This window comes from Fusarium oxysporum, chromosome 2 (assembly GCF_000149955.1).
Source record: "Fusarium oxysporum f. sp. lycopersici 4287 chromosome 2, whole genome shotgun sequence".
Lineage (NCBI taxonomy): Eukaryota > Fungi > Ascomycota > Sordariomycetes > Hypocreales > Nectriaceae > Fusarium > Fusarium oxysporum.
Window position 1 is genome coordinate 2,950,371 of NC_030987.1, and position 27,021 is coordinate 2,977,391.

At 49.2% G+C, this 27,021-nt stretch overlaps 11 protein-coding genes across 16 annotated transcripts in view; 5 read left to right on the forward strand and 6 right to left on the reverse strand.

Moving 5' to 3' along the window:
* Positions 1-2,313, reverse strand: part of FOXG_08278 (uncharacterized protein) — a gene marked incomplete at both ends in the record, with an annotated part of 3,352 nt that extends 1,039 nt beyond the window's left edge. The window contains 2 exons of the mRNA XM_018387120.1: positions 32-2,237; positions 2,310-2,313. Coding sequence (XP_018244928.1) covers positions 32-2,237; positions 2,310-2,313 — 2,210 coding nt within the window. The remainder of the gene's footprint in view (positions 1-31; positions 2,238-2,309) is intronic.
* A 1,676-nt stretch (positions 2,314-3,989) lies between these two features.
* Positions 3,990-5,811, forward strand: FOXG_08279 (5-formyltetrahydrofolate cyclo-ligase). Its single transcript, XM_018387121.1, has 2 exons — positions 3,990-4,865; positions 4,944-5,811. The coding sequence occupies exons 1-2, from the start codon at positions 4,772-4,774 to the stop codon at positions 5,609-5,611; spliced, it is 762 nt and encodes a 253-aa protein (XP_018244929.1). The 5' UTR covers positions 3,990-4,771; the 3' UTR covers positions 5,612-5,811.
* A 46-nt stretch (positions 5,812-5,857) lies between these two features.
* Positions 5,858-10,038, forward strand: FOXG_08280 (uncharacterized protein). Of its 4 annotated transcripts, none has more exons than XM_018387122.1 (6): positions 5,913-6,352; positions 6,411-6,500; positions 6,554-6,835; positions 6,937-7,027; positions 7,078-8,361; positions 8,411-10,038. In XM_018387122.1, the coding sequence occupies exons 1-6, from the start codon at positions 6,224-6,226 to the stop codon at positions 9,448-9,450; spliced, it is 2,916 nt and encodes a 971-aa protein (XP_018244930.1). In that variant the 5' UTR covers positions 5,913-6,223; the 3' UTR covers positions 9,451-10,038. The 4 variants fall into 4 exon arrangements, with proteins under 4 accessions (XP_018244932.1, XP_018244930.1, XP_018244933.1 ...); XM_018387123.1 differs by having other exon boundaries at positions 5,937-6,352; positions 6,414-6,500; positions 8,411-9,907; XM_018387124.1 differs by having other exon boundaries at positions 5,858-6,352; positions 6,554-7,027.
* A 1,843-nt stretch (positions 10,039-11,881) lies between these two features.
* FOXG_19783 (uncharacterized protein) lies at positions 11,882-12,886 on the reverse strand (the record flags this gene model as incomplete). The annotated part of the gene is made up of 1 exon (XM_018400051.1): positions 11,882-12,886. The coding sequence occupies one exon, from the start codon at positions 12,884-12,886 to the stop codon at positions 12,170-12,172; it is 717 nt and encodes a 238-aa protein (XP_018244934.1). The 3' UTR covers positions 11,882-12,169.
* Positions 12,887-14,087: 1,201 nt separating this feature from the next.
* Positions 14,088-15,032, forward strand: FOXG_08281 (uncharacterized protein; the record flags this gene model as incomplete). Its single annotated transcript, XM_018387126.1, has 1 exon — positions 14,088-15,032. The coding sequence occupies one exon, from the start codon at positions 14,088-14,090 to the stop codon at positions 15,030-15,032; it is 945 nt and encodes a 314-aa protein (XP_018244935.1).
* Positions 15,033-16,085: 1,053 nt separating this feature from the next.
* Positions 16,086-16,975, reverse strand: FOXG_08282 (Ras-like protein; the record flags this gene model as incomplete). The annotated part of the gene is made up of 4 exons (XM_018387127.1): positions 16,086-16,327; positions 16,380-16,655; positions 16,729-16,843; positions 16,958-16,975. The coding sequence occupies 4 exons, from the start codon at positions 16,973-16,975 to the stop codon at positions 16,086-16,088; spliced, it is 651 nt and encodes a 216-aa protein (XP_018244936.1).
* Positions 16,976-18,660: 1,685 nt separating this feature from the next.
* FOXG_08283 (uncharacterized protein) lies at positions 18,661-19,667 on the reverse strand (the record flags this gene model as incomplete). Its single annotated transcript, XM_018387128.1, has 3 exons — positions 18,661-18,876; positions 19,284-19,351; positions 19,637-19,667. The coding sequence occupies 3 exons, from the start codon at positions 19,665-19,667 to the stop codon at positions 18,661-18,663; spliced, it is 315 nt and encodes a 104-aa protein (XP_018244937.1).
* A 727-nt stretch (positions 19,668-20,394) lies between these two features.
* Positions 20,395-21,612, forward strand: FOXG_19784 (uncharacterized protein). Of its 2 annotated transcripts, XM_018400053.1 has the most exons (3): positions 20,399-20,632; positions 20,686-20,872; positions 20,926-21,612. In XM_018400053.1, exons 1-2 carry the CDS (start codon positions 20,507-20,509, stop codon positions 20,839-20,841), a joined length of 282 nt encoding a protein of 93 aa, XP_018244939.1. In that variant the 5' UTR covers positions 20,399-20,506; the 3' UTR covers positions 20,842-20,872; positions 20,926-21,612. The 2 variants fall into 2 exon arrangements, with proteins under 2 accessions (XP_018244938.1, XP_018244939.1); XM_018400052.1 differs by having other exon boundaries at positions 20,395-20,632; positions 20,686-21,612.
* Positions 21,613-23,308: 1,696 nt separating this feature from the next.
* Positions 23,309-25,501, reverse strand: FOXG_08284 (uncharacterized protein). Of its 2 annotated transcripts, XM_018387129.1 has the most exons (9): positions 25,429-25,501; positions 25,069-25,357; positions 24,992-25,000; positions 24,902-24,946; positions 24,756-24,850; positions 24,687-24,704; positions 24,350-24,642; positions 24,083-24,302; positions 23,309-24,026 (listed from the first exon to the last, which is right to left on the reverse strand). In XM_018387129.1, exons 2-9 carry the CDS (start codon positions 25,240-25,242, stop codon positions 23,861-23,863), a joined length of 1,020 nt encoding a protein of 339 aa, XP_018244940.1. In that variant the 5' UTR covers positions 25,243-25,357; positions 25,429-25,501; the 3' UTR covers positions 23,309-23,860. The 2 variants fall into 2 exon arrangements, with proteins under 2 accessions (XP_018244940.1, XP_018244941.1); XM_018387130.1 differs by having other exon boundaries at positions 24,902-25,357.
* FOXG_08285 (uncharacterized protein) lies at positions 25,345-27,006 on the forward strand. Its single transcript, XM_018387131.1, has 4 exons — positions 25,345-25,565; positions 25,628-25,730; positions 25,804-25,937; positions 26,002-27,006. Exons 1-4 carry the CDS (start codon positions 25,563-25,565, stop codon positions 26,188-26,190), a joined length of 429 nt encoding a protein of 142 aa, XP_018244942.1. The 5' UTR covers positions 25,345-25,562; the 3' UTR covers positions 26,191-27,006.
* On the reverse strand, positions 26,224-26,934 carry FOXG_08286 (ATP-binding protein; the record flags this gene model as incomplete). The annotated part of the gene is made up of 1 exon (XM_018387132.1): positions 26,224-26,934. One exon carries the CDS (start codon positions 26,932-26,934, stop codon positions 26,281-26,283), a length of 654 nt encoding a protein of 217 aa, XP_018244943.1. The 3' UTR covers positions 26,224-26,280.
* Positions 27,007-27,021: the final 15 nt, after the last annotated feature.

Below are 27,021 nucleotides of genomic sequence, written 5' to 3' on the forward strand. Positions count from 1 at the left end.
AAAGATGCCAATGGCAGTCATGGAGAGAAACGTGATTATTGACCAACTCAGGGGGGCATCCTTGTATCTCTTCATGAGTTTGCTGTGAATATCTTCGCGGCTAATAATTCCATCTACATGAGAAGTGGATGTTGACATGCGCCTCTGGTCCTCGTCGAACGATTGTCGTGGTAAAGGCCCAGGAGAATCCGCTACCGGTTCATACTTCGGCTGCCCATCCTCGCGAGCCTCCTCAAGTGCTCGTTTCCAGGACCTCCATATATCCTGACCATGCCAACAGGCAGTATGCGTTAGAAGAGCAGCCAGACCAGCGAATTGAACACCATAACTCAACACGTATGTGATTGGCAAGAACACTCTGCTGTAGCTCTGATAGGCCTCTCGGTCAAAGAGAAAATCAGGTGTGAGAATCTTGCTGACATCGTAGACCTTGCCCGTGTTGTCGAAAACAGCAGCTGAAAGAATTGGCATGTATGATGAGAAGAGAACGTTGGTGTAGTAGAGAATAGGTGCAATAATCCACATTACCACAGCTAAACCTCCGATAACATTCATAGCAGCCCAGAATGGGACAAGTAAAGGTGAGCCAACGTAGGTGACTTGCGCCCAGTCAAAGGTCAGGGGAAAGAGCCCAAGACCGGAGGAGACGCCGAACAGGTTTGCAATAACGACATTTTTGGGCGCAAACCAGGTAATGACGTTGAAATAGCTAAGTGCTGGCATAAGTAGTCCGGGGAGAAAATAGAAGAGGAAGGATATAGTCCAGACGATGTAGAAGAATTTCCACCTGCTAATGGTCCAGCCCCCGGCAGGTTTGTTCTCCTGTTTGTGAAGCGTCGAGAACATGGCTGCCGACATAAGAGTCCCCGGCCAGATCATTCCACTGGGTCGAACAAGGAAGCGGCGTGTCAGACCTGCAAAGCCATAACCGAGAATCTGGGTGGATATAGTGAGAAGAAGCTGGTACACGATAGGGGCTTCCTGGTTGTAGAACTGAGTCTGCTCAACAATAACATCTGTCGCAAAGGCGAAGCCAAATGCGACATTGCTGCTGACATAGACGCAAGTATGTTCTTTTTCGTTCCAACGACCTTGCGCTAACCATCTCCTCCAACGCGTGCGTCTCTTGATCTTATGCGACCCATGCGCATCGTCACTGACAGAAGTCGTCCGTACACCATCGATAAACTCCTCCTCGGGGTCATAAGGTCGCTTTAGCACAAAATCCCACAAATGTCCAAGAGGATGGACGAGCAATAAGGCAATAACTGGAGTAATGGCAACACTAGGGTATCTTAAAGAGAAGAACAGATTGGTCGAAGAGCCTAGAATGGCGAAAATGACAGAGAGACACCACATGCGTGGCGTATTTATGGAGAGAGTGGTATTGTCTGTAGGCGGAACGGACGCGCGAACAGCCTCGTGAGGTGAGTTTTCTTGATGTTCAGAATCTGATGCGGTCGAAGAAGCGTCATCCAGCAGTGCGCCATCTTCGGACAAGTCGTCCTTCATGCTACCCTCGAGAACACCAGTATGCGTAGGTTCGGTAATGCCCAGGCGGCCTTCGAGACCCGAGACTAGGACGGCGCCATCGATCTCTTCGGATAACCTCGAGGAGGATTTCTTGCCAAGGATGGAGCGGTGCGAGGTCTCGCTGCGCAGTGTATCCGGAACGTGACGAAGCTGGTGGGAATCGGGATCCCAGCGATCACTACCAGCGGGTGAATTATTGCGACTGGGTGTTAGTGAGACCGAACCGTAGGGAGCAGCGTCGGAGCGAGCGGCGGCGGAGCGCAAGAAGGGTGTCTTCTTGGAAGCCATATCTATCGTGTCGTCTATGGGTTGAGGAATGGCATCTAGACTATCGTCGGAATCGATATGATCAGGAGGCTGCGCCGCATCTTGATTATCAACGAGAACCGATGGAGGAGCAGCTGAGGTTGGAGCTGAAGCGTGCGTAGAAGTAGATGCAGATGCAGGTGTAGATGCAAATGCAGCTGGGGTAGCAGCGGTAGTTAATGATGGAGGAGGTATATGAGAGGCCGGAGCCTGATACGGCAAGACATGGCCCTTGGCTTGGACTGGGTGTGAGGGTGAGACAGTCACGGTGGACCTGGCAGAGGATGAGGATGCAGACGTGGATGTGGATGTTAGGGGCTGAAGGGCGACGTCCTGGCGGAGTGGAGGGGAATCACCAGCAACCCTGTCTCCAACCCTCTCTGCCAGGGACGAAGACGCTGAAGATTGGCGGCTTAGGCTTCGTTTGCTGGAAGAGATGGAGGCCGAGGATGAGTTGGTGGTGTGTTTACCCATGGCGGGGGCGTGTATCGTGTATCAATATCTGGCTACCTTACCTATGGATATGATATCCACACTATCGTTGACTAACAAGCCAAGCCAGCATGAACGAAATAGCGGCTTAGGAGGGGCGTGATCGAATGGGCTCCAGCTCTCATCGACCTGGCGTGTGGCATTGCCTTGTAATGGTATGGAGCAGCATCAAAAGGGCCCTGATACCATAAGAGAATGTGGTTAGAGGGGCCGTCCGCTAGCAAAGTGCCTCAAAAGGATCCAATTGTCAACAGGTGGATGACATTAATGACAAAAAAGTATATACAAAGGCAGTGATAGGTAGAGAGACATAAAAAAGCAAAGGCTACGGCGCGTTACGGGAATGCCCATCAAGCAAGCAAGAGCTTTTGGAGAAGACAGCCCTGTCTTTACGCGTGGGGAGTTCAAGGGTTTTGAGTGGGGTGGTGACCAGGATGAAGCGGATGACTAGGGGGAGTCGGTGACGGGATGACGGCAATCTACTGAGGCAAGACAATACATTGAGCATTGTGCATTCTGCATAAGTTAATAGTAGGCAGCTCGGGCAATGTCTATGGGTATGATTCAGAGAGTATGCGGTGTATGAGAAGAATAGACCACATGAGCATTGATATTGGTGCTGAAAACACTATTGATAGTTGCATTACTTGCTAACAACGCTTCATTTGAAGGTGCCAGGAATGAAAACTACCCAATTGCAATTCACAAATAGTTGGGAAGCCAAGTGCCATTCCACAAGAGGGCACCCAGATCTTTGCCAAAATGAATGAATGGCTGTCTTCCATCTCACATGTTTATTGGGTACCAGGCAATTTGTTTATCAGTTTCATACAGCAGGGCAGTTCTGGGAGTTGTTGGTGCCATATACCAAATCAGACACATAAGGTACTCATAGCCTTCAAGTGGCTGCAGCATACTGGTGTTTCACGAACCACAGAGATGCTTTTGATCTCTATCTTTCCTCATTCTCAGTCATATAAACCCTTGTTCCCGTCTCCAAGACGCACTGAGCACCAAGCACCTCATCGTCACAGCCGGCAGCAAACAAGCGGGCCGAACCAAAACCCCTGACGTCCCCATCTCGGCTACAGGCTACAGGGAACGTTCAAATTTCTGAGGATGGTTGATGGATCTGATTAGATAACACCCGAAGATGTGATCACAATCACAAACCAAGTGCCTGTGTGTTCCAATGGTACCCTGGCTGTCCTCTGTCTGGCCTGTTTGGCGGCCCTTTTTGGCCCTGTCTCTGTCACTATCAGAGCATCTAGGAACCGTTCCTGACACCTTGATGATCCAGATAGATAGCTCAACAGCCTAAGAGCCTTACGTTACTGAACTTGTAGATCTGCCGCTGTTCGTTCGTAATCGAGCAATTATACGTCAGCCTTCTGCCTCGTCGCGAGACGATCTGGTAGTGAATCCCATTCCTCTCTATAGACAGCGGACCCTTGAAGGCATTTCTTACGACACGCCCCAGTCCCTGGAAGGAATTCGGATCCTCATTTCAGACATCCCACGCGTTAACCGCCCATGCTCAAACTTCTTCCTCGTCAGCAATGCCTGAGACATGGCTTTAGCTAGCGAGGATTGGGTTCGTCCCAACTTCTGAGCAATAGAATGCCGCCTATTGCAAATGATAAGCTTTTTCTGGTGCATGGTGAACCATGAGATACGGACGGTTTTTCATGGTCTGAAGCACCAGGCTCGAATTACGTGCCATTTGAGAATTTCTGCCAATCCGAGACCTGACAATTCAAACTATCTGATATCAATTGCATTTCCAATCGTGGTCTGCAGCCTACTACCTGGTGGAGATAATATCTCCTTACGTTATACGGTGCTTACAGACAGCCATGCATGGTTGATGAGCGTTATGAAATCCCAGGTTGACACCATAGCTTCTTTATGAAAGTCGTTACGTACTGAGCCGTCTTTTCCTCGTTCCCAAAGCCTAGGATCGATGATTGATGCTACCAAATATTCCCATCTAGCCTTCGCGTGGGGGTTTACCATCAGGTCCCTTGGACAGACTCCGCAACAGTTGAGCAATCCGTAACCTCCAAATATTCGCTTCGTCGTCTTTTTCTCAATATCCGCCGTTGTCGACTGAAATCCAGATATAAGGGCGATTGGAGTGGAATTAGGCTTTCATTTTATCTCCTCGGGCCTCACCGCCGATGCCGCCTGTCATGTCTCAACATTAGACGGCGTCGGCTTCCGTTCACATGATGGCGATGACGCCAGAGAGCGATTTGGGTTCGGCGCGTATCCGCTCCGTCGGTCCCAAGGGCGTGTCACGCCGGGAGCCTTTTATTCTTAGCGCAGCATCCTTCCATGGAAGCTTCTCCAGCACGTTATCCAAAATACAGTTTTCCACCAACAAACAGGGACAATCGCCAATCCACCATCTTGGTTCATCTGTCTTGTCAGCCTCGCCATGGCGTCATCCCTTCCCGCTGCTAAGCAGCAGCTGAGAAGTCTCATGAAGCAGAAGCTGTCCAAGATCACCCAGGACTCCATCACCACTCAGAGTATGACAACCAACCAATCACCCATTACCATGTCATGTGTCTATTCGTAGAACACTTCCCCTAACACCAGTCATACAGGTCGTTGTATTTTTGAGACCTTGAAAGAGTTTCAGCCTTACAAGGATGCTCGGCGCATCAGCATCTATCTGGCCATGCCGACGGCTGAGGTCCAGACAGATGCTATTGTGCGCCATGCCTTATCTGCTGGCAAGCAGGTCTTTGTTCCTTATTTACACAAGTCGCCTTTTCAAACACCGGATACTCCAGCTCGGGTAATGGACATGGTTCACCTAAAAGACGTCCAGGACTATGAGAGCCTCAAGTTGGATAAGTGGGGGATTCCCAGCGTGGACCCAACTACTGTCGATGCGAGAAAACGTATACTGGGTGGTTCAGACGTTCAAAGTTCCGAGCCTGCAATTCTAGACTTCATGGTTGTGCCTGGAGTCGCATTCGACTTTGACCAGTCAGGGTCGATTCGACGCCTTGGCCACGGCAAGGGCTTTTATGATTTCTTTATCAACAGATACATGGCCAAACTCGAAACAAAGGACATAGCGCACGAGAACCCGCTACATTTGTATGGCTTGGCTTTGACAGAACAGATGGTGCCTGCGACATCGGAGCTTCAGATTCCCACAGACACTCACGACCGTAGACTCAATGGCCTTATTCTTGGAAATGGCGAGATCAAGGCCGGTGTACATGAAGCTTCTACTTCGCGATATCCACGACAAGATCTATAACATTAGAATCGAAGGACCTGGAATAAGATTGGGGCCACGTGATATTCCCAGGTGTAGATACAATAGATTCAGCTCTGTTGTTCAGATAGTTGACAAACTATTCTCAGCACAAACACGAAGCTCTGTTATCAGGTATCATGAATCAAATGTTTGAGTTTCGTATTTATTAAATGTTATTAATAATACCAGAGATGCAGATATCTTTCGTCCATGTGTCATGTTAGTCAAGCTTTAGATGTCGGTTAATATCCGGGCGGTTGCCCCGCCATGGCCATGACGAGCAACCTAAGAATCGTAAATACTTCTAGTTGGCACTTATCCTGACCTTTAACAAACTTTAGCCAGGTCATTGAATCACCTACTCTCTTGAATTTCAGGACTTGTTTGCCTTCTGGACTTCGTACTTTACTTCCATTCTTCCCTTCCTTCTCAACCGGTTCTCTCGACTTATACTCTCGCCAAAGTTTTCCCTCGCGATCCATAGGAGCCTCATCGATCCCAACTGCTGCCCCCCTTTGCATGCGCCACTACTTACGAGGGTCGATCGTGCGCACCATAGCCATATACCCCGATACTCAATTTTGATATCCTCTGCTCGCCCTTCAAGACGAAATGGCTTCGAACGGAGCCCAGGAGGCTTTTGCGCCGCCTGATGTGCTGGCTGCTGTTATGACTATGAGGAGCGGGGAGCAAGAGGCCAAGAAGCATGCTCACGAGTACCTGGAGAGGTTTCAGAAATCAGTGCGTCGCTGGAAGCTCTTCGTTATACGGCTAGGTCGCTAACGTTGGATATGTATAGAAGGATTCATGGGCAACTATAATGGGTATTCTGCAGTCTGATGCCGAGCCAGAGGCAACCCTCTTTGCAGCCATTACCTTGCGTGGAAAGGTTTGAAGCTTGTGACATACACCTCGGCCTCATTGTTAACTTCTCCCTTCTAGATCACATACGACCTCTCTACCCAAGTTCCTGCGAGCGAACTACCCGCCCTTCGAAACCAAATCCTCTTACTTCTAAAGCACTTCGCCCCGGGACCCAAGCCCATCCGTGTCCAGCTCTGTGTGTGTCTGGCCATTCTAGCGATTCAAATGAAGGACTGGAACGATGTTCTGCCTTCTGTCGTTCAGTCGCTTAGTGACAGCCCAGAGAGCCACGCCTGCATTCTGGATTTCCTGAGGGTTCTCCCTGAAGAAGTTACCGAGGGTCGAAAGATCACCTTGTCTGTACGTGGATCGCGCAACCATAGATCGGGAATTCGCTTCTTTCGAGATTGTCAAATCCGGTCGACCTCAACACCAGTTCAAGTCTAATTGTTTGGAATTAGGAAGAAGATCTTGCGATGCGAACGCAGGCTCTCTTGGCCGATAATGCGGACCAGGTCGTCCAACTCCTTATCAACTATTCTCAGTCCTCACGTAAGTTGCGCGGCCTTCTACCACTGCCAAGATCCTGACATCTATCGCAGCCGCAGCCGCTCAGAACCCTCAGTTGATGGAGTGTATTACTTCCTGGCTCCGAGAGGTCCCAGTAGGCAATGTTGTCAAGTCGCCTCTAATGGATATTGTTTTCAACGGCACAACTAGCGATGGTTGCAGCCAGGAGGCTTCCGAGTGTCTTTGCACCATGCTTCGAGAGACCAGCGACGTGGACGAGAGTCAGGAGATCATCGAGCTACTATTTCCACGAATCATCTCCTTGAAGCCCCAAGTGGCGAAGGCAGCTGAGGAGGATGACACAGAGACACTCAAGTCTTTGACCAAGGTGTTTGCAACTGCTGCTGAGAGTTGGGTGGTTGGAATCGCCCGCCAACCTACACACTTCCGACCACTGGTTGACGCTGTACTGGAATGCGCCTTGAGAGACAAGGAGCGCGATGTTATTGAGCATACCTTTAACTTTTGGTACGAGCTCAAGCTCTACCTTGTGTTGGAGATTTATATCCAAGGTCGGCTTGAGCTAGTTGACGTCTACTCCAAGTTGGTGGACATTCTCTTAAAGCACCTCGAATACCCTAAGCCGGACTCGGGTAACGAAACTGATCTATTCGACGGAGATCGCGAGCAGGAGGAGAAATTCAGAGAGTTTCGACACCAGATGGGCGACACACTAAAGGATTGCTGCGAGGTGATGGGCGTTACGGACTGTCTCACCAAGGTTCTCCAAGCAATTCAGCTGTGGATGTCAAAGTATGCCAACCAAGTGAACGACAACTCGGTACCTCACTGGCAGGAGCTGGAGGCGCCTTTATTTGCCATGCGCGCTCTTGGTCGCATGGTGGACAAGGATGAGAGCATTGTGCTTCGCCAGCTCATGCCTCTCCTTGTACAGATGCCGAGCCACGAGAAGCTCCGTTTCGCAACTATCATGGTACTCGGCCGCTATACCGAATGGACGGCTGCCCATCCAGAATATCTCGAGCCTCAATTCAACTACATCGTCACATCGTTCCAGTCAGATTCCAGGGAGATCATCCGCGCCGCCGCCTTGGCTATCAAGTTCTTCTGTACAGATTGCAAACACCTCCTGAGTGGTCAAGTGCTACAGCTTCAGACCTTCTATGATGAAGTTTTGGATAAGCTCCCTGACTTGAGTAAGGAAGAGATTACAGAAGGCGTTGCTAACGTTGTGGCTTGCCAGCCCACGGAGGAGATCTACCGATTGCTCAAGCTATACTGCGACCCATTGATTCAGCGTTTGATGGCCAAAGCCAATAATGCTACAGACGAGGAGGGCAAATTGGCGCTCGCTGGTAAGCAAGCCTGAATTCATTTCATCATGCAAGACTAACGTCTGTTTAGATCACCTACAGCTCATCACCATCTTTGTTCAATACGTCGTGCCCCCTGTGAGCCCTGGTCAGGAGAACCCTGCTGTCAAGTACTGGCAGGAGGTTTTCCCCATCCTTTCCACCGTACTGGACAACTTCTTGAACTTCACTCCCATCTGCGAGCGCGTCTGCAGGTGCTGGCGCAATATGGTCATTGCCCACCGCACAGCCATGACCCCTTTGCTCCCGGAAATGGCAAACAAGCTTGCTGGCGGCTTCAACAACTCAAGGGAAGGATGCTTCTTGTGGGTCACTTCAGCAATCCTGCGCGAGTTCTCTGAAGCACGAGAGCACGTTGACCAAGCCACCACGGAGAACATTTACACATTTTTTGAAGCTCAGACAACAACCTTCCTCCGAGTCATGACGGAACTACAACCCAAGGAACTCCCTGATGTTATTGATGACTTCTTCCGCCTTCTGATCGATGCCCTTCTCTACTACCCCCAGAAGCTCATTCCATCTCATCTTCTAAGGTCTGTCTTTGAGGCGTCCATCTACGCTCTGACTCTAGAGCAGCGCGACCCTCTGTCCTCAACCTTGCATTTCCTCCGTGATCTCTTGTCATACGGTGGCGATAACCCTGCTAGTAGCGATAGGCTACCAGAGGCAACGGCTGCTGAGGTCAAGGCCATTGTCAAGAATCTGCTACTTACTCTTGGCGAGGGTCTGGTCAAGCAGGTCATGGCGGGCATGATGATCACTTTCCCCCGCGACTGTTTCGCTGATGGCAGTGGTGTTCTGCTGGCTTTGTTTGAGCTGGTTCCTCTCCAGACTCACCAGTGGGTATCCCATACAATACAGCTACTACCAGAGGGCACTGTTTCCCCTGCCGAGGCCAACAGATTCCTGATCAAGATCAAGGAGAGGCTTGAGTCGGGAGACCCCAGCGCCATGAAGAATGTGCGCGCGATTCTGCAAGATTTCACCAACACTTACAGACGACGAAACGTGGCACCCCGCGACGGACTCGGTCAGCTCGAGGCCACGCGCTTCCAGTTCTCCGGTTAGGCGAAGTTATGGATTTAATAAGAGGATAGTGGAGGTTCGGTGTTAAGTGCAAATGGGCAGACGGGCTTGGTGCTCTCTCGCTTCTTGACACGACATCTAGCTGGTATTAGAAGGACAAGATGGACTGTTGGGGAATTTGAAGTGAGGATCATTAGATATGTATGTATACTGGGGTTAATCGAGGATAATTGAGCGTTTCTTTGACGGGAAAACGGGATGGACTCTTTGGAAGGCATAGCGAAAAGCATTAACGATTAGGACACCTGTGGAAGGCTAGTCGCCTAAAGCACAGCGGCATGATGTGAAGAGTATGTGTAGATAAGCAAGAATTTCGTATTATATCCTTTTGGTAGAGTGGCGTTTCTTAATTGAAGCTATTCCCCGGCTTCTAGGTCTATGAGATACGCCCACACTCAGACCAAGAGGGAGCCAGACTCACTATTTTGCTGACCCCGGTGATAAAGGGGCTGTATTGAAAAAGCACTGGCCCGTTCGATCGGTGAATAGAGATATCAACAAAGAATCAGATTCGGCCCAGGGGGTCCATCTGATGCGTCCGCACATCACAATGGTCAAGTCTCAGCAAACCCGTCAAGACAAAAAGAGGCTCACGGACAAGGGCTATTGGTTATACATGGCATTAGAATTATTCTCATGGATGTCCCATCTACGAACTTTGCCTAATTCTTCTCAAGTTCTTTGTGCATCAGTCGAGAATGAATGAACACTCGATGACACTAGACGAATAATGGAATCAGGAGATCTAAATCGGGTATCAAAGAACCATAGAGTGTGCCCTGGGTAGCCAAGGGAGATTCTTGAACAAAGAGGCTTCACGTTGGTTGATATGTGTGGAACAAAGGATCCAAGACTTGGGCGAAGGAACATTGAGTTGATAAGAACAAGAACACCAGCTCAAGTCTTGGGCAATACATGTTCATTCTTTACATTCAAGATCAAACCTTGTCGAAAGGACTCTTATTGTTTCTATTATTGATGTTGTATAGTCCGTCTTCAACACACTGACTCTCGGAGCACACTTTGGTTTTAAGTTACCTGCTATCAACTACTTACAAACAAAGTCCATAAGTTCAGGAGACCGTGTTATTCATCGAGAGGTGAACAGAAACGATTTCTTTCTCGAGACTATAACAACATGTCGGAATACTACAACCCCGGTATACCTCCGGAGGATGAGAACCGGAATCAAACTGGATATCAGGGTCAAAATCCAGGCCAATATCAGGATCAAAATAACGGGATACAGAGAAATCAGTGGAATCCAAGTTTGAGCTATCCAGGTTCCATCGAGCCTGGTCGGGTTGGCTTCGCACCGAACGCTGGCCCGGCCACTTGGGGACAGCAACCTCAACTACATCGGATGCCCCAAGAGCACGAGATGGAGCAAATACACCCCAGGAATCAGTGGCATGCAATGAAACAGACGAACCAGAGAAACCAAAGAAATCAAATGCAAAATATGTACCAGATACCTCCGCATATTGCAAACCCGGCTCCAGCTCCAGCTCCAGCTCCAGCTTCGTGGTATGGATACAGCCATCTTCTCCATGGAATGGATCTAGCCAATATGTCTGCTATTGAACTTTTAAACCGATTTCCTATTTTTTTCGGTCAGCCTGACCCTGCTTGGAGTAATACTGGCAATAATTCTGATGCATGTGCTGGATCTGTGTCTGTTCAAAATCAACAACATGGAGGTCAACACATTGCAGTTTATCCCAATGGGAGTCATTCCAACGGGGGCTACCTTATTCACGGTCATGCCACTCCTCCTCCTCCTCCATCTCAGCCATCGCCTGCTGCCCCATCTACAGGTGGTCGCAGAAAGAGAGGTCGGGCAGCTTCTCCAAATACTACGGCGCCCGCTCCGAAAAGGACGAGAAATCTTGCGCCAAACGCATCTGGCGCCGAGGGAGATAACGCCAACAGTTCTAGAATCCCTGATCCAACTCCAAACACAACTTCAACTCCATCAAGACAGCCCCAGAGAACCAGGAAACGGAAAGCAGATATCGATGAGGAGGACGACGATGACGAAGATGATCTGCCTTCGGATCCCAGGCCGCCAAAGAAGCCCAGGAGGCGACCGGGTGCCACCAAGAAGGACAAGGTCGATGACGCCGAGGCAGGCAATTCTCGCAGGAATCGCAAGAAAGAAGACAATGAACTGGTCGATCCAGGGACGATTTGCAACTTCTGTGCTACCCACCCTGCGGCCTACGCCGCCAACCCGGTCTGTGACTGGGAACAGGTTCCCAACAGGAACGGCCCCGAGATATACAATATAGAATGCAGCAACTGTGCCAACTATCGCTCTCGGAACAAGGACCACACAGAGCTCGCCAAAACAGACGACCATATGTGTCGTGTTCGAGGCCCCATAACGCCCTTGATCAACTTCGAGTACAAAAGGTACGGCGATCGCGATCCTCGAACATATGTGAAGAAGACTTGCAACCATTGTACCAGAAAGGGTTGGGAAGAGACGTGCGATGTCGATACGATACTAGGCTATTATTGCCTCAATTGTCGAAAACTGGGGAGCTGCGAGGTTGACAAGTCTGTGTTGCCCATGAGACGGCCAAACAAGCTCACACGTCGACCGTGGTACCGACATCCCTGCGATCGCTGTCTCTTGCGTCACAAGACGTTCGGTGAGATGAAGGGAGACGAGTGCTGTAGCTGGATCACCAACAGGTCAGAGTGGGAGGACAACCGAGCCTGTAGACAATGTCAACGGGACGGGGCGAAATGTTTGGACCTTGGAACCCCCATGGCCTCTTTTTCTCAAACTACCTGGCCCTCGAGCTGGAAGATACGCACCGAGTTCGAGAAGGGAGGGAAATGGCATGAATATGCGAAAGTGACAACGGACACAGCTTGGAGAAAGCCGTGTCAGGCGTGCCAGACAGCTGGGAAAGGCACTGACTGTCTGGTCATGTGGATCCAGCCAGACCACGCGTGTGAGCGCTGTACGCAGTTTGGTATTGACTGTTGGGTCCCAGAAGGTGATGATTTTCGACCGTATCCAATCTTCGATTTGAGCAGGGTTGGTTTCGGACAATTCACCCCGTTCAAGGTCTGCAAGCAATGTGCAGAAGCTGGGAGAAACTGTGACCGACAAAGACCATGTGATAGTTGCAGACATCACAAAGCGAAATGCGATCCTATGAGTTACGACAAACCTGGATGTATTGATCGCGCCAAGGTAGCCGGCAAGGAAAACAAAAGATCCTATAGTCCTGGTCATTTGTACTATCTGGCCTTGGGATATGGTCCTGACGGTGTCGACGATATAAAGGATGGTCGACAGGTTGAACATTGGATTGGTCCTGCTGCTCCTGTGTACGGCCTGACCGACATCAAGGATCGTCCACGGCATTATCGATACATAGCCGACGTTCATCGACATCATCGCCCGCCAGGCGATGCTATCCCCCCTGTTACGACACCCGCCGTGTTACTAGAGGACACAACTGCCGAACAGTTGCGCGGGATCATTACTGAGCTTTGGTCAAATAGCCAACCTCCAAAGAACGATCTCCAAGCGTACCAGAAGGTTTGGAAGCTCCTGCGCGACAATCAGAATCTTCAGATGTCGCAGGCCGGTGTGGAAATCAACTTGCCAGGTCCGACAAGAAGCGTGCGCAGCTTTCAGGGAGGTCCTGTGCTCATTGACATTGAGAGGATTCATAATCGTATGCTTCCAAGTGTTTATGGATATCCGAATGCCACACAATCACAGGGGACACCACAAATACTGCCAAACCCGCCATACCAACCGCCGGTACAATACAGAGACTATCATCAACAAAATGCATCGGCACCGAAAACACAGCTATATCCACATCCAGCGGCACAGCAACCAAATGCCCATACACAGCAGCCACAGCCAATTCGGCCATCTCAAGACCCAGCAGACCAGCATATACATAGTAGACCCGAAAAAGAGGTGTATGGCCAGTCGCAGCAAGGACAACAAATGTCCCCAAACCAAGTTCCGCCATACCAACAAGATTGCGGAAACTTGGATCAACAGCGATTAGATACCCATTCACAGCACAAGGGCCAACCTCGAGATCCAGCAGATCAGCGAGAAAACGAAGAAGTTGCATATGATCGATACGTGGCTAACACCTTGCTGCGAGCACTACAATCGCCGCCAGACCAAGGTATAGCAGATGGGCAAGAAACCGAAGACGTTGGACCCGGTCAACATCGGCTCTTTGCTGATGACAGTGCCATCCTGGCTCTGCCCGGGGCTCATGATGTTGAAAATGACCAACAAGAGCCACTCACTGGTCCACAGCCTCAAGATCAGCCTCAAGATGGAATTGACAAATTCAAAGAGATGTCCTATACACATCTTTTGAATTATAAACGCTCCCGGGTGAATCGTGGGGAGCGCTGGCACAATCCTCAAACCTCTAGAGGCGGCAAAAAGCCATTCCAAGAGAGAATGGCTCGCGGAAACCGGGTGCCCAAGAACGCAAACAATCAAGATGCTTTCAATCCCTTCCTCGGTTTCACATTCGGTCCGGACCAGAAACCTCGGTTCAAGGGAAAAGCCAACGGGCTCACGCTGGAAGGTCTTCAATCATCTCGAGGGTATTGACATGGACGGATGGCATGAGTCAAAGTCTAAAGAGGCTGAAGAAGAGTCTCGGCCGCGCCTCTTTTCCATTGTCAATGGTCAAACAAACCAACCAGCACCTTTACGTGATGTTCTTGGTGACGTGCCTTACGAGGAGAAGGGTGAGAGGACATGGTGTTATTGCGCTGAGCCAGGAGAGTGCGGAAGGGGTAAATGTGGCTCTTGGGACACTGGTGAGCAAGGTCAGGCTACTTGCCAGAGTTCTGCCCATCGCAACACAGCACCAGGATACTTCCCAGTATGCAATGATTGTACCCGAGGCAACGTGAAGTACTTGTTCCAGCATGAGCACAATCCCATAACTGAAGGTGAACTGCTCAGCATGCGTGCTTATCTCTGCAATGACTGTGCTGGTCAGATGAGCAGCGGTGCTCCGAACGCGGCCCAGAATCAAGCTGTCGGTGCCAGGCGGGTATATGGCATTGCAGCTGATGCAAAGCATTACCAAAACATGCAGAAACCCGTCAATGACCCCTCGCAAGCCGCCAAGTTCATCAGCAATACCGAGGCTCTGACAGGCTGTTCGTGTGCCAACAGAATGCTAGGAACATCACTTTGCCGGTTCCATAGATTGTACTATGCCGAAGAGGTTATGAAACACTCGGCATTGATGCAAGAATGGCGGCTGTCGCGCTTCAAGAAGGCAGTGTGTCCCAGTTGTCTTGCGCAAAAGCCTAGTGAGCAGGTCAATGTTTCAGCGAACGTCGATGGTTTTGTAACAGGCGCGCCGACGGCATGGACTTGTGTTGTTTGCAATGACTGGGTTGTGAATGAACAGAACGACGGGAACAACCAGCCAAAGGCGATTGACAAGCCGCTGTGGAATCTAAATATCGGGCGCGAACTTCTCGATCCGCGTCGAGAGATAACCCCAGGCAGGGTTCTTGGGGAAGAGGTGTCTGTCTAGATAATGGATGGCTGAAAACACTGGTTCATGTGAATTTAAGGTGGGAGGATTCCGGAGTTTGGCGTTTCTGAGACATAGAACCTAGGTTTGTAATTGACTCATCAGTTTTCATACGTAACAAGATGTCGACGCAGATAGGCTGAGACTGACCTAACATAGTGAACCAGGGACTTATTCACCCTGTCATGCACAAGAAACTCAAAGGACGCACCGAGGAATCTCGGATCTGAAGCATTCCGGATTGTTTTATGAGAAAGCCATGTGGCTGACAACACAGTTGAACGGAATGTTCTGCATCAAGGGACAAAGACGAAAGTGTTTGAACCGTAAGAAAAGGGATGTGTACTTGTATTGTCTGACTGAACCATTGCTGCTGGAGAGAAGGAGACCTCGAGATTGACAAATAGAAAAATATAAGCAAAAAATTACATGTATGAAATAAGGATATAGAGAATCTGAAGCCGTACTTTGAAAAATTCATCCTCCCCGGCAACACAAAACAAAAAAGGAAATGGTCGGGTGAATTTTATCTCTCGCGAGGTCCTGAGGAAGGGATGAGTAGCATTGCATTTAATTGCATCCGGCATACGCAATGTCAGCAGCAGACTCCCTCCCCTGTCTTTCTCTCTTCCAGTATGAAGACGATTCTTTTCTTTGTTTATCCACAACGTCCAAGATAGCGAGCCACTCCAGAGAAACGCCGATCCATGTTCCATGTCGTATGGATCGTGGGTCATTAAGCATGAACCATCGGCATTACTCACAAAGACATTTTCTTTGTCATAAGCACACCGGGTCCTTAAATCCCATGTCGCTGGGTATCTCCGTAGGCTGCGTCCAAATCAAGTGTGAATATGAACCCAGATCCTGACTCCCGTCCGATGCAATCAACTTTTTCATCTCCGTGCTCTTCCTAAAGCCTATTGGTTATATTGCATCCTCACATCGTGTCGCGTGCAGTTGACAGAAACCGGACATATCGGGTATATCCTGCCGATCGCATCCCGCCTCGTCTCGAGATGTACACCCTTTCGCCTTTAGATATTATTCCCTTTACATCAGCACACACTTGGCACAACATCCAGCTTCTTGCTCGCCGTTGTCCATATCCATGGGCTTTGGGGGACCGTTCGCGCCTGAAGTGCCGCCGCTGCCAGTTGAGTAGCCTTGCATCTCACGGTTATATCTTCGGATCTCTCGTACGATATCGTAAAAGGCCTTGTCGACGTTGATTCGGGACTTGGCGGATGTTTCGATAAACTTGCAACCGAACGACCTTGCAAGTGCCTCTCCCTCTGTTTCCATTGTCAGTGATTCATGTTAAAGCTAACTCGCAATCTAACGTACCCTGTCGTGACACGTCTCGGTCGCCTTCCAGATCGCACTTGTTGCCAACAACGACCATGGGGAAATAGTCCTTATCCTTGACTCGCAGAATCTGTTGCTGGAAGGTGGTGATTTCCTCAAAACTTTGTCGCGAAGTAATCGAATAGACTAGCAGAAATCCCTCTCCGGTTCGCATGTACTGCTCGCGCATGGCGCTATACTCCTCTTGGCCGGCTGTGTCGAGGACATCGAGCAGTGCGACCTCCTCATCAATGACACACTGCTTTCGGTACGAGTCTATAGTTGACGGTGGGTTAATACTGCTCCTGACGCGACGTGATGGTCACGCAGATGGAATTTAGTCACCAACCTTCGATCGTGGGGTCATACTCGTCGACGAAATGGCTCTGGATCAACTGAATAGTCAAGCAGGATTTGCCGACACCACCGCCGCCTACAACAACGAGCTTGTACTCTCGCAGGAACTAATGAACGGTCAGCAACACGATCGATCATGTGTGGCGAGATGATGCAGTGTTATGTCGAGAAATTCGATGACATGTGCTGTTGCTCTCAGGCAGTGTGGTTTCGCGCTTTACCTTTGTGTTCGCAGCCATTATGATTAGAGTTCAAGATGCGCTCCCTGATAATGATATCTCTTGACCGGGACTTGTCGTCGTGAATGAAGATCCGTACGTCGCGAGAATTGGATTTGTTGAAAGGCGAACAACCAAGGACAGGACGAGATGATCCAGGTGAAAGGCGCTGTTTGCGGTCGACACGAGATGATGCAAGGAACAAAGGGAGATGGGGAATAGGACGAAATGAACTGAACTGAATTGCACTGAATGGTTTGCCGCTGGGGCGAGCGGATTCTAGCTTTGAATGTGTGGAGAGAGGAGAGAGACGATTCGAATGGGCCAAATGGGTTCGAAAAAAAGGTCAAAGCAGAAAGAGTCGAGGGTAGACTGAAAGTGACCAGGAGAGAGAAGGGGAACAAGGCCTGAAAGGGGAAAGGGTCGAAAGGCCAGGGTAGGAAAGCATCCTGGAAGGGGAGCAAGGGACTGGGAAGGGAAGGGGAAGGGGGCGGAAGGGGGGTGTCGATGGATTGGGAGGAATGGATGGGGCAGTTGAGGGTACTGGATACTCTTTGATTGTTTGCATTTGGCATCGAATCAGTGACAATTTGAAACCCAATAAAGTATCCAAGACTTTCAGCCATTTTCTCGCGCTTGCTAGGTGTTTGCGCTTGCTCTTCTTTTTTTTTTTTTTTTTTTTTTTTGACTTGCAGAGAGGCAAGTATCCGATACACAACGACAAACAGAGACTTCAGAATCAATCTCCAAGCCCAGAGACTTGGAGATGAAGAAAGGAACAGACGGGAACAGGTTTCTCATGGCCAGGCTGGCCTTGTCCCAATTGACAACTGAGTATCACTCCTGCTCATAAAGCGCTCAGTGCGCACCCAGAATACCGACACCAACACTAACATCACAGCACCATCGCCATCACCTGCCCCACGGCTTTCCAGGTGGTCAATGTCTCTGGGCGCTCCCGAGCGCTGAGATAGATAACTAGAATGAATGGAGGGAGGGATCACTGGAGGCTACCCGTTCCCGTCCTGTCAGTGGATATGTATCTAGACCTTTGGAGGGGAACACCCGATGGCCGGATTGGTGGCTAGGCTAGGGTCGATAAAGCCCAGCCTCTAGAGTGTGCGTAGTGGAGTGACGATATTCAGATAGAGGTACATCCAATCCATAGCATTGTTAGAGGCGGCAAGCTTGTGGTTGTGTTTGGCTGCTGGTTAGTAATAAAGCATCGGGATATGTTCTACGGAATCCAGAAATGCCCGTTTATGGCATAGGAGAAAATATTCACTGTCAACTAGTGAAGGGAATCACAGGATGAACCTATCATTTGCTCTCTTGCAGCCCTACCACAACGCCCAGGGGCGCCCCGGACCATGCCACTTGATTGAAGCCTCTATTCCAAAGGGAATTACGCAAAGAGAAGCATTAACAATGTCACAACAAGAGTGGCTGCAAAACCAACCGCCCGGGGAGCGGGATTTAGTTACTGTATGTAGTGGCTAGTACTGGTTCAACAGAATGAACAGAGCTGGACCGGCCCTTGTCTTGCTCTTGTTATTTGCCAACTTTAACGCGGCGGCAGGCAAAGTTTCGTAATGAGGCAAGAAAAAAAAGCTTTGTAGTAATAAAGAGAAGAATTTTTCCTTGCCATTCGGGCGCCTCCGTATCTTTATCGACTAATGATGGTGAGAGACATTGGGTTGGACTGATCATGCCTGCAGCAACGATTCAACGTTGAATTTTTTGGCCCCAGCGGGCTGCCAGTAACCGATTTTCAGCGACCTTCCAGCAGCTCTTCCACTGGACAGGCACACGAGGTTGGTAATGGATGGGTAGGGGCGTGCGTGTGAAGCCCGACTTAACGAGTCGGGTGTGGGCCAAGACATGGGGACCCTTGCTTGTGCTTGTGCTTGGCTTTGCAGTTGCTGTTGAGCAGTAAAAGCACCAGCTGTCGCTGGTTAACAATTGGCCTTGTTGCTCCCTGTTGCTGGCCTCCTCCACGCAGTTCTGCAAGGGCAGCGGCTGGCTGCGTCTGCTCTACCAATCGTAAGCACACCGTAACGTGCTATGCAGTTGATTGTGCATTGTCCTGCACGTTTCGCTGCAGCAATTCCTCACCGTATCCGCGTGCTTGTGTTCCCACAGCAGATGCATATACTATAATTGATGAAGCGATGGCCTCCAATACCACAAACGAAGTGTCCGTACCCGTTCCTTATATCAAGATCACACTCCTCCCACCGTGCAGGCTGCAGACCGATGAGGGGTGGCAGCAGAAGTGGGTGGAATAGGGGCAATGGATTAAAGTCCCTGAATGTAATAATTTGCTTACCAGGCCAAGGGTCTCTCTCTGTTCTGGAGCCGTCTCTTCACCTGGGCTTGATTCATCACAACACCGAGCTACCGGTCACTGACCAGCAACAGCAAGCGAGGGTGCAGATCCTTAACGGCTACCCAGGGCACGCCTCATCCTTGGTTGTGATATGTCAAGTCTAAAAGTTATTCCGCGCTTCTTTTTAAGCTACGATTTATAGAACAAATTAGCCGTTCTTCTTACCCCATCGTCTTACTCGCTAAGGCAGGAGAATGGACGGCGGAACACCCCCGAGATACACCGGCGCCGTAACCCCGGCCTTTTCGGTCGAGCCATGTAAATGAGGCCGACCATCCATACACATTATGTACCGTTGGTAATTGCGATGGGTGTCTTCTCCATCTTTTGTTCCTTGAAGTAACCTAGACATTATTCCACAACCTATAAACCATATCAGACGAAACATACTTATATCGATTTACAATCTAGTCGAATAATAGAGCCCGGCTTCAGAATAACAACCATCCTTGGAATATACTGGATAACGATGTTATTTCCGTAGCATTAAACATGTCGCATGATCCTGCATGGTCCTTTTCGATTCTAATTGCTCATTTCAACTCTACTACTTGTTATTGATGGCTGTTGTTTGTGGGTTCTTGTCTTTTATAGTGTATACATCTAATGTGTCTATGTTCATCAAGTTCAGGAGTACACGAGGTGATCCTTTGGCTTTCGTTATTTGGAGAAACTTTTGTTTGAGCCATACGCATCGCGATATGAAACAAATCCTTTCAGGATAGGCCTCATACTTCTTTCAATACGGCCAGGGCGCCGTTCTCACACATTGACTGAATGGCTAGTCCTGTTCGTCACCAGCATCTTTCATTTGGTCATACAAGCCTTGGCGGGTCCCTCTTATAACAGAGTCTGCATTCTTATTGCACGGGTGTAGATGGTTGAGACTGAGTAACCACTTTCACCATTTCGCGCCCAGATATCAAGTCATCACTCGAATTGGCCGTCTAGACGGTCGCTGTCACACCAATTACGTCCAATCCCATGCCCAAGCGCTAGCACCTTCAAAGAATAAGCCGTGCCTTGTCATGTTTCAACCAGCAACAAGTTTCTTTACAGAAGGAAGCAACCCTTTTTCACATCAACGCACCAATGATGACATTGGCGTGAGTCCATTATCCATACTACATAGTCTGATAGTCATTCTCTCGTGTCTCGATCTAATGCAGATCAACGTTCCTCACCCCTTACTCACTTTCCAGGTCCCCCGTCCCATCGGTGAGCCCCTGGACCTGGGGAATGAATGGGGTGACAAGTTAACAAGCTCCGATGCTCTTGATCTCAAGTCGGTTAGTTCAGAGTCCAAGCCCAGGGTCATGGTATCTAATGTGCAGGGTGGTAGGAGTGGTGCTCGACTTCATTGTCTTTCGCTAAAATCTGCTGTGATGACGATGTACGATGTTTTGTCTGGTGGAACTCACACTATACGCAGTACGTACACTATCATGATAACTCATATATCGTTGGTCTCAGGTTGAAGATGCGCCGGTATTATTGAACAATTAAAAAAACCAAAGACATTGACTCCTGTAACGTTTAGTCTGAATTCAGCAATCAAACCATGAGCTGACCCTATTCACAGCTTTACTCCCTAGCCTGCACCTAAATCGTGGAAATGTCTTAGTGCCTGCAGGACAAACGTTTCACTACGCTCATGGTTTTTGTTCTTTTCATCCTCCAATGTATAACCACTCGACGTTGTAGCGACCAGCCGCTTTCGCCAGATGAACCACAGCACCCTTCCAGCACGCTGCACTACTAGCGTTGGCGCGTTTGAGGCTGTTGAAGATGTGACGGTGTGTCAACAGGATCAATGCCGGGTGGGGGTTGATCGATGCGTGGCGTGACTAGGTCGATAACCCAATCTGATCACTATGATATAGATCCTAGATAACTGCCCCTCTCAAGACATTACATAAGGGTTCTGTTAAGTGATATGAGGAACTAGATTTGATGCAGCGATAGCTTCAGCCGAGTCTATCAAGCCGAGCGCTCTTATCACTCCGAAGATCATCCCGGGCTAAGAAATTTTCACTAATACAGCCTGTGATGGCTGGGGTTTACGTCGAGTAAGATGTGACGGGAACAGATCAAGACAAAGCATTAGGCATGAGGCCTGGAGCAATTGCTAAGGAAATTCTGTATGTCGGTGTCTGGTCACTTGAGTCTGGGTGGGGGTTGGTTCCCGACCTCAGATAGAAGTTTCAATAATCCGTTCATAAAACGTGATGAATCTACAAAACCAATCACAGACTCGAATAATAACACATGATAGAAAGAAAACTATGCTCTGCCAGCAACCTACTTAATGAGCCAGGAGCTGAAGGCCAAGCTCGCATGTTAGGATAGGGCTTCGGTCAAGCAAACGGGTTAGGATAATGGTTAGACGAACAAAGCTCTCAAACGAGCCCTTTACCGAAACTTTGACGAACTGTTCAGTGTCAGTCTGAAGCCCACGCGTCGGTTAACTGACTATGGTTCGCGAGTTTTGACAGCGGGCATGTCTGGCAACCGATTCCGACTATGCCTGTAGGGTCCGCTACGGCTCTTCCCTAGGGGCCACAATATGTCATTGTAAGTAGTATTCTTCGCCCTAGAAGAACCAGGAGTAGCAACAACGTACCTGAGAAAGAAAGGTGAAGCATCGTCCTCCAGAGAATGATCGGAATTGAGCTATGGCCGTAACCACGTCGCACATCGCACTCCAGTATTCAACCGTAGTCTCCCACAATCTCCGTACCGTCTTCCCATAGGAATCTAATAGGAAGGGCGAACCAACTCGCCAGACCCTGTCATTTCTGATACCTACCTATATTGCGAGCACCGATTGGCGCTGAACCCTCAGGGGTAGACACGTCCACTCCCTTCGTAAAGCGAGCGACTGCTGTATGCTACCATTCTCAAAAGACTGGCAGCGTTTGGAAAGATGCTCCGAATTTCTCACATGAATTTCAGTCTTTTCTACGAGCAGAAAAGCTTACGAGACTTTGTAGGGGGCAAAATATCCCTTTGTAGCATGGAAGCGCGACGTTGAAGAGGAGGATGCTTGACGATAGAAAGAAGTAGCTGTGATATTGCGGCTCGATGGGACTTCTATGTGGGGTAAGCATGTGGGGCTTCTGTCAGAGCTGCAGCAGGCACGTGATCCTGTAGTTTAAGGAGAGCTTGAGGTTACAAGGAAGTTTATCAACATCTTCAAAAACTCATAAAACAACGGCACAAGTCTATCTACCCTCAGCTCTTCGTGATCAATTCTACTGACATGCTGTCAATCATTAATTCAAAGTATCTTCGCTTGTGTCATTTGATTTTCCGCTTCTTGACCCTTTCGGCCGAATGCAACCACACGCAATATCAATGCAATCAAGTTGAATGTGAATGATCTCCAACAACTTCTATAGTCAGCTTCTAGAACGAAATGACGTCTTTTGCATTTGTGTTTGCGCCCGTCTCCACCAGTTCCAGGTTGTGATCCACTTCGATATGTCTCCAGGACTCGTCCTAGCAACAGCCCCTTTTCGGCAGATTACACTCTGGCTTAGTTCTATGCCAAGCGCACATCACGACATCTTTCAATCTCCCCCTCAGGTGTCGTGGGTTTGTTCAAGGTCTAACCTCTGATCTCGGCGCCGATCATGTCACGAGCCTTGCTATCGCCGCTACGATGTGCCTAAGACAATTTATCGACTCCACCTCCACCATCCTCGTTGTTCATACCCCTGGTCTTCATCACACCCCAGGTTCCTTATAGGAAAGGGCCTCGAGTCAGCTTCCGAATACAGCGTGCCATCACATAAGCACGAGTCCCTCTCTAGCCTTCCACGCGGATGCGTCTCATCGATGTCGATGTTCACGCGTTGATCTGCAACACAACAAACCACTGACCCCTCTTGTTACTTTAAAATCGTATGATAACATGACTTTGGCAAGTCAAGTTGTTCAACGCCGATACTACGTTACGGCCCCTCAGGGCGTCGGAGATGAGACTCAACTCTGCTCCATTGTCTTATCTCGGTTGCCAACCCTAAAGTCAGTATGATACAACAAAGATTCAACACCTTTGCTTTGTACCAGGATGCACGACATGTGTTGGCCGCAAGTGCTGAATCCACAGGCGATTCAAAATTTGTCAAATACCTATACAGGTAATTGTGCAGCAAAATCGATGCACAGGTACCAGATTTCATATACGTTAGATCGCTCCGAGATACCTGCTGGTCAAGAATGCAACCTGTGCAGCTCGTCTGAATAAAGAGCGCCATGATCGACGAGATGATCAGGTTTTGACCGTTGAATCACCGAAAGTTTCAAGCCCGTGCGCCGGTATCAGATTGCAACTCCGAACATTCTATAACACTTGTCTACATATATTCAAGGATATTCACGAAACATGCAATCTAGCCAATGGCAACTCTTTACAGAGTTCCAACGGATGTTACTGTGATCAGCGCAACTACAACCCGCCACCATACGTTGTGGACATCCAAATATCCAAGGATCCCAGCTATCAAGATATATCAGGGCTTCTCAACAACTTGCTCCGCGGTGTCCTTGTCCGCGTCTTCGGTCGCCTGCTTCTTAATCTGCTTCGGGTCTTCTTCTCCGTCACTCTCAGCATCAACTCGCAGACCCTGGATGCCAGCTTGGACTTCATCAACGAGACTCTCAAGATAGTCCAAATCCCTATATTTGTGTCAGCATATTTATCACTTTAGCATTTGGTAATGTTCCCTGCTAACCGTCCAACAAGTGTGACCGTGTTGTTTTTCTTGCCCCAGCGAGGATAACTTCCGACCTTGACACCCTTGGGCCCAACTTTGGCAGCCAAGGTTGTGAGATAATCGGCAACACCACTCTCGGGAAGAGGCGTAGAGAACAGCACTCTATGCGTACCCTTCCCCTCAGGGTCGCTGAGACGTGGGAGAATGTGAGGTTTCAGCCCCTCAAGAAGTCTCTGAACTGTTCCCGGTCAGCAGATAGTAAGCGGCGCTCGGAAAATGACATACAAAGTCTAGGGATACCCGGCAAGATATGGATGTTTCCGTTCACGACTGATACGGGAACCCAAAGATCATCATGAGGGAAGAGAGCTTGCTTCTTAAGGTCCCGAGATTCATCAATTGGCAACTCAGCCATGCGAAGTTTTGCCCTTCTTGCTGGCGAGTCGACATCCCAATCAAACTTGGGTTGATTGGGATGAACCTTTGACATCAGTTTCATCTTGTCAAAGGTTTCTTGGTGTAGTTTGAGAGGCAGGTTAAAGGCCTTGGCGATCGATTGGTAGGTAATGTCGTCGTGTCTAAGATATTAGTATGTGTAGAAATGAGGGTAGTGAATCCTCACGTAGGCCCGATCCCACCACTGATTCATATTAGCTATTCAATCTCCACGTAGTGTCGCCGAAGGACTTACCTAGTAACAACAAAGTCATAACGGTCACTCATTCTCTGAACAGCCTCAACAATTTCGCCTTCATCGTCCTCAATCACCTCGATGCGCTTGAGGTTCTATATCTATTCAGCATCCGCGCATGCATAGCTACCCGTGGTCAGACCTACAATTCCGAGGTTAAAGCACCATTTGGCGAAATAGGCAGAGTTGGTCTATCTCGATTAATACAATATCTAGCCCATACTTCAATTACTCACATCAACTGTCTACGTTGATGGTGTCAGTTACCCCCATTCGGTTACACAGACAGTAAGATGTGTTCAAAGAACTATACCTTTCCGCCCAGAACTTCGTCACCGATGATCAAACAGGCGGCTGTAGAAATGGTGCGCGAGTTGCGCTCATCTGCCGATATAGGAGCCATGATTCTTCCTAGGGCGAATCGTCTGGTGTTGCCAACAACGGGAGCTGAAAGATGCCGGGTTACCTGAGAGATGCGTGAGAACATGGATGGCCAAGGACAGATGCAATAAGAGAGCTTGAGGATCAGGTGATAGGCAGATAGCAGGGTAAATATGCAAGTTCTCCCTTTATTGATCCAATGCTGTCTCGATTTCAAAAGCCTGTAGATGACGTTAACTCGCTACGCTAGACAATGGCGGGACAATGTGGGGTCAAGTCAACAGCTACCTACCCTTTGGCGGGGCATTGGGCTACACCAACTTAACTCGTCTGATAACTGCTAAACAGAGTTGAGGTATCAGACACAGCTTTAAAACAGCTACAAAGGGGGCTTTACCTATTAGCAAAGTCAAACAAAGCTTCACAATGGTACATCCACTCACACGACCTCCTCTCCATCCCCGGTTCGCCCGCTGACATCCTGCTTTTAGGCGTCGGAATCGCGACTGTATACCTTCTCTGGAGAGTCAAAGGACCACCTCCGCAAGTTTAGACTTACTACTTCTCGGGCCAAGGATCCCCAAGCTGTTATTTGTATGTACGTCTCTTTGTGATAAGACTTGAAAGTCATAGGTCTCCTTTCTCTTGCTAACCGTCCCTCCTGTAGACCTGATCGATAAGAACACTTACGAAATCCGACAAGACGAAGACAAGACCGTTTATACTTCCCTCGAAGAAATTGGTGATGACCTCCCCGATCATGCGCCTCGATTCATCCTCCTGAGCTACCCTCTCACCATGGTATGTCTGATCGAACAACTGTCAGGAATGCTTGACACTTGACATGATGTTAATATGAGCATAGGGCGATGGGCGCTTGTCTGTGCCATACGTACTTATCTTCTACCTCCCCGTTACCTGCAACGCCGAGATCAGAATGCTCTACGCCGGCGCCAAGGAGCTGATGCGCAACACGGCCGAGGTCGGACGAATTATTGATATCGAGTCAGCGGAAGATTTGGAAGAAATCCCCGACAAGCTCAAGTCAGAGTAATCAAGAATCACACAAAAGAAAGGCAACGTGGCGTGGCAGCGAAATCCATATATCATGATCTACATAAAAACGTAACTTCAAGATAACTGCCTACTCATCCGGCAGCACATCCTGGGTGTTTAATCCCAACTGCATCGCAACATTCTTGACAACTCCTTGAAACGCGATGCAGGCGGGGCTATCTGGGAATGAGTCGAAGTAACTCTCTCCATAATCACATGCCATCCTGATCCTAGGGTCCAAGGGCACTGATCCCAAGAAGGGAATGCCCATCTCTTCAGCCAGTGCACGTCCTCCTCCTGTGCTTGCCTTAAAGATCTGACTTTCGGTTGAACACTTGGGGCAAACGAAGCCGCTCATGTTCTCTGCAAGACCTAACACCCTGATGCCGGCTTTGCGGCAGAAGTCGATCTCTTTTCTTACATCCAGGAGTGAGACCTCCTGCGGTGTGGTGACCATGACAGCGCCATCGATCCCACTCTCCTTCAGGAATGAGTTTACACTGAGATGCTCATCGCTTGTGCCTGGTGGTGTGTCGACAAGTAAAAAGTCAAGGTCACCCCATTCCACATCCTTGAGAAATTGCTTGATCAGACCGTTCTTCTTGGGACCCCGCCAAATGACAGCGTCATCCCGGTTGGGCAGTAGAAACTGAATACTCATGACAGAGAGGTTGTCCATGACCCAGATAGGTGACCAACCTGTACCGCTGACATGCACAGTCTCGCCCTCCACGCCCATCATCTTGGGAATACTGGGTCCACAGATATCAGTGTACCATGATACCCACGGTGCTGTCTGGATTTGTCGCGAAGGAATCCACCCACAATG